The sequence below is a fragment of the Nicotiana tabacum genome, chromosome 9 (genome assembly GCF_000715075.1).
Source record: "Nicotiana tabacum cultivar K326 chromosome 9, ASM71507v2, whole genome shotgun sequence".
NCBI classification, from domain to species: domain Eukaryota; kingdom Viridiplantae; phylum Streptophyta; class Magnoliopsida; order Solanales; family Solanaceae; genus Nicotiana; species Nicotiana tabacum.
Window position 1 is genome coordinate 115162582 of NC_134088.1, and position 7896 is coordinate 115170477.

The 7896-nt window shown below is 34.0% G+C and overlaps 1 protein-coding gene across 1 annotated transcript; it reads left to right on the plus strand.

The window, feature by feature from the left end:
• The first annotated feature begins 2563 nt into the window (after window positions 1-2563).
• LOC107827065 (ras-related protein RABE1a-like) lies at window positions 2564-6752 on the plus strand. Its single transcript, XM_016654130.2, has 9 exons — window positions 2564-2743; window positions 2867-2981; window positions 4721-4793; window positions 4920-5020; window positions 5446-5511; window positions 5784-5881; window positions 6049-6111; window positions 6187-6279; window positions 6386-6752. Exons 2-9 carry the CDS (start codon window positions 2909-2911, stop codon window positions 6467-6469), a joined length of 651 nt encoding a protein of 216 aa, XP_016509616.1. The 5' UTR covers window positions 2564-2743; window positions 2867-2908; the 3' UTR covers window positions 6470-6752.
• The last annotated feature ends 1144 nt before the right edge of the window (window positions 6753-7896 follow it).

The window sequence follows — 7896 nt, forward strand, 5'->3', positions numbered from 1 at the left end:
GTATTATAACCAATAGGTTGGATTCAAACGAAGAGATGCAACTCTTCAGGATGATTGTTCGCGTAAAAATGGCCATTACGTAAATGGCTATTTACGCAAAATCAAACGGGAAGATTCGAAGCCGAAGCCGAGCGAGCGACGATGATGGCGCGAGGTTTGCCTTCTTCTCAACTCTTTAAGAGCTAGAAGAAGAGTAATTATATATCAAAACTCTTTTCTTCTTCCAATATGGGACAATGTCCCTTTGTCAAATAAAAAAATTCAAATATTTCATTTTCCCTTCCATTTCCCATTCACTCCATTTTAAGCTAAACCAAACTTAAACCCAACAATAGCAACATGATTTTTATCATAAACATGTATTAGGTCAATAACTACTTAAAATAATCTACATTATTAAATGCAATAAGATTGATAAAAGGTCGGTTATTAGGTCATTACCTATTAAAATAAAACTAGTGGCTTAATTGGATTTAACGTGGAATACTGCTAGTGCAACGGGGTCAATTGATATTTTGGCTCTTTACAAACTTATTTTTAGTTTTATGACTCTACCTCTTTTTTTACACATGAGAGATTTATTTTTACACATAAGAGATCTGTCTTTTACAAATAAAAGATCTAAAAAGATCATTTTCTTAAATTTAAAATTGTGAAGGGGCATGATGTACAAATACCACAGTGGCAACGTTGATTGCATTGAGAAAATTCTTTTTGATTTTTACTTATACTACTGCTTCATTTCAACGCTTTGTCACATCTATATTTGAAATATCGAGAATTTTTTGAAGAAAATTGAAGGAACTTTTCGGTATTAATTTCCTAAACTGAATATTCACAGCTTTTTAGTTTTTTCATAAGCATGTTAAAGTGAAAGTTGTATGAAAAATTGTTGCTCGTCTGTTGGACCAAAATTTTAAACTAGGTTTATTTTAAAAAGTACTTTTTATCAAGTGGAGTTTGAGGAAAGATAATTTCGAATAATAATAATTTCTGTTCAGTTAGATTATTTGAGAAATGCTTTTGTTTGTAATATAAAAAATTATTTGGCCAATTTTTCCAAAAAACAATTTTGAGTGCAAACTACGAAACCCGTAAAGATTGGGAGAAATTCAAAAATAGCCAGATTTACAAGTAGTAATTGAAAAATAGCCACAGTTTCAAAAGTAATCGAAATTTAGCCACTTTTCATTTAAAGATAAATTTGAACGAAAACACTGTTCAAAATCCGAAAAATATTCCAGCATAATATACTGGAGTTCCAGTATAATATACTGGTCCAACATAATATGCCGGAAGTTCATACACAAGTGCTCCAATCTCCAGTATATTATGCTGGAACTTTCCGCTTGTTGGAGTTCCAACATAATATGTTGGAAGTTCATACACATGTGCATCAATCTCTAGTATATTATACTGGACCGGTCCGTATTGCAGAAAAATAGTGGCTATTTTTTAATGACTTTGCAAACGCTGATTATTTTTAATTTACCAGCCCGAAAATTGGCTAGCCCGTGCTATTTTTACGAAAAGATTATACTTTACAATTAGCTAGTATTAATTCAAAATGTAAATGACTTGAAATATTAATTCGAGACACGTCAATTAAGTTCTACAATTTCATTTAATTAAAATGTAAAAAATGAAATTATTAACTAAAGAAATAGTTGGTTTATGAGACCTTGGTCATTGGATGTGCTATCGATATTGCATGAAGTTAGTTTTTGTGTGTACTCTGGGGATAGTTAGGTGAATCTTTGGTAAGCATAATTTTGTCCAGAAAAATAATTAAAATCAGCTTCTATTTTTGCTACTAAAGAGAAGCTAGTTTCTTTAGCTTCTCCGCAGCATAAATGATATTATTCAATTATTTAAAAGTACTTTTAAAAACCTTTTCCAAACACCATATGATCTTTAAAACAAAAACTAAACATTTTTTTTTTCCAAAAAATTAAGCACTTTAGTTTTTAAAATTCTTGTCAAGCACAAAGCAACTATCATTGCGATAAGGGTCGTGGTGAAATAGATAATATTTTTTTAAAATAGAGTTTTCTGGTTCGAGCACTAAGAATAAGAAAATAACGACAAATGCTTCCCTATTTAATGGATTTTTCTGCGACACGAATCTGAATTAGTCGAACCATAATTAAAATACCGATCACCGATTAAAAAAAAAGGATAGTTCGGTGCACACCCATGCTTATGCAGGATTGGGGTAAGGACCGTACTCCAAAGGTTATGATGTAAACGAAGTGACAAACTACTCTAATATAAGTATTAATTACTACTTTCATGCTTCGGCACAAAAATAACTTTATCTCGGGAGAAATCAGAAAAGAAAAATAAGGATAAAAAGGACAGGTAATTTAAGAAGAATATTCCAATTTAAAACCAATTGTCTAAAAAGCTAATCATGTGGTTATGTATTCGATGCAACCGACTATTCTTTGTATCGTTGCTAAACTATGTTAACAGTTGTACCTCTCGTTGCTCCAATCAATGCTCACATCTTTGTAGATTTGAACCTTTAAAAACTCCATCCCCATTTTACAAATTCCAGCTCAAACACACAACGCACACATTTCTTGTCGTTTAATAGACCTTTCCTCATATCCAATCAAAACGCACCACGTTAAACTTTTCCATTCTCTACATAAAGCGCGTGATCACCCGCCCCAAACTCTCTTCGTTTCGAACAATTTGCTTAGCGCACGCAGCACAAAGTGCGCAGAATAGCCAATTGGTAACCCCCTCTCTATCTCTCTGTGAAAAATCATTAGATTCATTCCGTAGATTTTGATCTGCTTTTTGTTGCTAAGTAATTGAGTTTTTGTGTTATTAATTTGATCATTTTCTGTGATTCCAGAGGGGTGTGTGTGTGTAATATCATATACGAATTGATTGTTCAATGGCCGCACCACCGGCAAGGGCTAGAGCGGACTATGATTACCTCATAAAGCTTCTTTTGATCGGGGATAGTGGTCAGTAATCTAACACATTTTCCTCATTTTCCTTTCTAATCCTTTTTCACAGATCACAAATTTTGTGTTTTTAATTTTTTTTTTTTTTTTTTGGATATTAGCATTAGATTTGGAAGTTCTAAAATTGTCGGATCTGTGGCTGCATTTTTAGGATCCGTTAGTTGACTTCTGTGCGGATCTAGCCTCTGCTCAGAAAATGTATTTTTTTTTACGATTTGGTTTTGACGTGTACAGATTTTTTTGATTTGTCTAGATTTGGTTCATTTAATGACTTTGCATGTTAATTAGCTAGCAAGTTTGTTATATTTGCCCCTGTAACATGATTGGGATTTAAAATATTCCGTTCGAATTTACGTGACACCCTTACTTTTTAGTCTGTCGGCAAAAAAATTAATGCTTTTTATATTTGTAAACAGTTTAACTTTGTATTTCCAAATCTACCTATGATTTATAGCGACGTAGATATCTATGGCTTGTTTTACGCAGCAAGTTTTGTCTTTATCTAGGCTTTTCTTGCAGCAAAGTCAAGAGGCGGAGCCAGGGTTTGAAGCTTATGGTTTCGAATTAAAGTTGCTGGTTTCTAAATTAATAAGTTATACATATTTAATGAATTTTGTAAAATAAATACAGGGTTTGAACCAAAGTTAATGAACCCGTAACTCGCTCACGAGCTCCGCCCCAGACCAAAGTTGTGAAATAACTCTATAAACAGCTTAATGATGTCTCTGAGGAGGATTATTCTTAGGCATGTAGGCAGCATGCATAATAAAAGCAGGAAGAACATTTGTCATCAGTTACTGTTTCTTTGATTAATGGAGAGAACGTGGCATTGTCTGCGTATCTTGTCACTGCTTATACTTGTCAGCTTAAGTTGGTTGCAATCATTTTGATAATGCTAGCCATATGGTTGTTTTGGGGTCAATCATAGGACCAGTAGCAGCATCTGGATGCGTCAAAATCTGATATGTGGGCCTTTGAGCTCAAGGAGATGTAATCTTGCTATTTACTAAGATTCTCAACGAATTCTGATTAGCTCAATTGCTCAGAGATAATCTGTGTCACCAGCAAATGTATTCTGAAAAAGTATCAGACATTACCATATTGCTTTCTCTATTGTATCCATATAGTAACCACTAAATATGAGTTTCAGATTTTATATTGGTGAACATGATTCTGAAGAACGACAGAATACTGTGACCAAATTTGTTCGGTTGCATGTTCTATTTGTTCTGTGCTCATTAGGAGTAGATGAATATTTTCCCCGGTTCCTTTGTGATAAGGGGGGTTCCTTTATTCTCTCCTCTCCAATAGGAAAAAAAAGTCCTTTTTTGAGAAAGTAAAAAAAGAAAGAAAAAGAGTCCTTTATTCACCTTTTTGGGTTTTAGCCTTGGTCCATACAATTTCTATTTTTTCTGCTTTACCGGTGGTTTGCAAGGTGGAGGTTACCATGATGACTGTTTTTGCCTAAAGTTTAGGTAGCATGGAAACTTCCATATTACCTCCTCTTTAGTGTATTAGGTAGGATCTTCTGTATGGTATTTTTCTCCTTTTCTTTAGCGTATCTCTTAAAGCTAGGTGAGATCTGCAAACTTATTTTGGTCTCCTTTTCTCTGGAAGTTCTGAGCTTCTTATTCTGCATCTTCTTCATTGTACCTGGAGGTTATGTAATGTATTTGCATCACTTTAAAAAAATGATAGTGGATTTTTTATGACCAATTGTTTCTATGTGCACGCTGCAGGTGTTGGTAAGAGTTGCCTTCTTTTACGTTTCTCTGATGGTTCCTTCACCACAAGCTTTATCACAACCATTGGGTGAGTTCTCTCTCATAGTTACACTTCTGTGGTAATTGCTTCCGAACTCTCCTGAGAATTATATACCTGGTTACACTTCTGTGTACAGTTGCTTCTCAATGCTTATATCTATTTTATTCTTGTCAGAATTGACTTTAAAATTCGGACCATTGAGCTTGATGGAAAAAGGATCAAGCTTCAGATATGGGATACAGCTGGTCAGGAACGGTTTCGGACTATCACTACTGGTATGTTGTTATGGTTGTTTATTGATAAAAGTTCTTCTGTTGTTTCATCAAGGTTATTAAAGGATTCTGGTATAAAAGGTCGTCATAACTGGGATAAGTTCTCTCCGTTTTTGTTTACTTAATTGAACCTTCTTTGCATTCGGTCTTGTGATGTTTTTCTCCCCCTTTTGTTTCCTCCCTATATTTCCATGTGACTTTATCTCTTGGGCCCCTAAGAAGAGAGTCGATTACAATTGATCTTCTGTATCGTATTATTTTGCAAAGTTGAATTAAGCTTGTGAATGCTTGTCCTTATACCTATTTCTCATCTTCATTAATAAGTTGCTCTTCGTATTACAATGGAAATATGATCTTCTTTAGTAGATCCCTGCGTTTTATTTACCTGTGAACTTATTGCTTCTTTTTCTGATTACAAATTTTTCCAGCTTACTATCGTGGAGCCATGGGTATATTGTTGGTGTATGATGTTACTGACGAATCCTCCTTTAACAGTAAGGTTCTTTGTCCTGATACTCCTATAATCTGAGATGTAGTTCATATGTGAACTTCAACCTCTTTTACAACTTTGGTGAATCTGCTACATTATTCCATATCTTGATCTGTTTTCTGCATTAAAGCTCTTATAATTGCTGTGTCAGTCCATATCTTTAATTGTTTTCTGCATTATCCCCAGTCCCTGACTAAAAAAGTCCCTTCTTTTCCTTTCTTTACTTCTCTTTTTCCTCCTTTTGGATGGGTTGTGACTGTTTGATCCTATCTGCAGACATTAGGAACTGGATTCGTAACATTGAGCAGCATGCCTCAGACAATGTCAACAAAATACTTGTAGGGAACAAGGCCGACATGGATGAAAGCAAGAGGGTAGGTTCTCGTTTGGGCTGATTCTTTATCTATAATTTTTCCTGTGGCAAGACACAATATCCCCAAATTAGGAAAGAAGAAGAGAGAAGTGGATAGAAATAGACGTAATTTGGTGGTTTGTGTTTCAATGAAGATCTAATATTTGGTCAAAATGAACCTTTTTGTAGGCTGTTCCTACTTCAAAGGGACAAGCACTTGCAGATGAGTATGGGATTAAGTTTTTTGAAACTGTAAGTATGGTTCGACAACCTAGAAAGAAATGCTGGTAAGTTCGCCTGTACTAAGTCTTTACTGTTTCATTGCAGAGTGCAAAGACAAATCTTAACGTGGAACAAGTTTTCTTCTCAATAGCAAGAGATATAAAGCAAAGGCTAGCAGACACAGACTCGAAGGCTGAGGTGAATAACTTAACTAGTTTGGTAAATTCTTAAGGAACAAAGACGAGAAACAGATATCCTTTATATTTTTCTTTCCAAGTATTGAACTCATTAGTTGACGTTGCAGCCTTCGACGCTCAAGATTAATCAACCAGATGCAGGAGCTGGAGCTAGTCAAACTGCCCAGAAATCTGCTTGCTGTGGTTCGTAAAATTGGTATGATATTACAGGTGCAGCTGCGCTTGCTGAGCTCTAAACAACCAAGAAAAGCTTAAGTTGAAGGCAATATCGTTGGGGATTGTAATATCTTTATTGGTCATTCTTTTGAGATTTAACGTGTGAATTGAAAGATAGGTTGACTATTATTTGAGAAGGCAAATTTGTTGCTAACACCTTTCCATTAGCTCTCAAGGATATTTGTAACCTAGCTGTTTCTGAATCTTATGTGTACGCAAATACAACTTTTATGATGACTACCTGGATCTTGCTTACTTGTAGAAAGCGTGGTTGATTTGTTGCTAGGGTAGGGCTTTTCCATTATGTGATTATTGAAGTAATTTTGGATTAATGAAGGTGCTTACAAAGAAAAGCAAATGAATTAAAGCATTGTGTTTGGGTGGGAATGGACTCAGTTTATTTTAGTCAATCGATGTTTCTCTGAGAAGCCAATTTCTCAAAGACGCACAAACAAGAAACATCAAAACTAGGTAACTAACACCCATACTTGAAGCATCTACGAAAATAGAAACTCACACCATCTGCAGTTTCCATTTCAACTATTATCACAGCCACAAATGCTTAATAAGAAGCCACTTTTCAAAATTACTACTTGGACCATGTGAAAGACCATCCCTGTATTTGTCAATTGATAAATATAAACGGCATTAAATTTTGTGATTGTCTCCTAAAGTTTAAGCCGAGGTCTACAACATGGTGTGACTTTTATTTAGTATAGATCAGCAACACACCCCTCCCATCAGCCTGATTTTTCTTTTTTGGGTCAATCATGGGAAAAATATTTTATTTATCCGTGACAGTAAAACTTGAACCCAAATGTGTACTGTTATCATCTCATATAAAAATTTAAATTGAAAAATAAAAAAAACCGAAGGTAAAATACCGTATTTCCATTTTGTGTCATTATTATGGTGTTTCAACCCTTTTCTGATGTGAAGGAGTGACCCTGAAATTGCCAATGCTGGACTATTAACTATTTTATGATTAAGATTATATATTTGTTTGTTTTATGATTTACGTTTATTAATCCTTGATTTTCCTATAAATAATAAAGGTACAATTCCTTAAACAAAAAATATACTTTAAAAAGTGATAACTGAAAGTGCTGGATAATTAGTTCTGGTGTATTTTCACTTTCCTACTATTATGATTTTCCATGATCCTTATGTACGCAATCTCTTTTTCTATTTTTTATTTATCTATATCTATATTCTATATTATATTAAAAGTACGAATGCCCTTAGCTAAATGTCATTCGTCTTTTTTACTCTTTAAAAATATAGTTCACACTATACAAAGTAGTCATTTAATTAATATCAAGGACTTTAAAATTAACTAAAAATTTAATTATTCAATGTTTCCTTATTAGAATTATATAATATATTAAATTTGTAAAAGGAA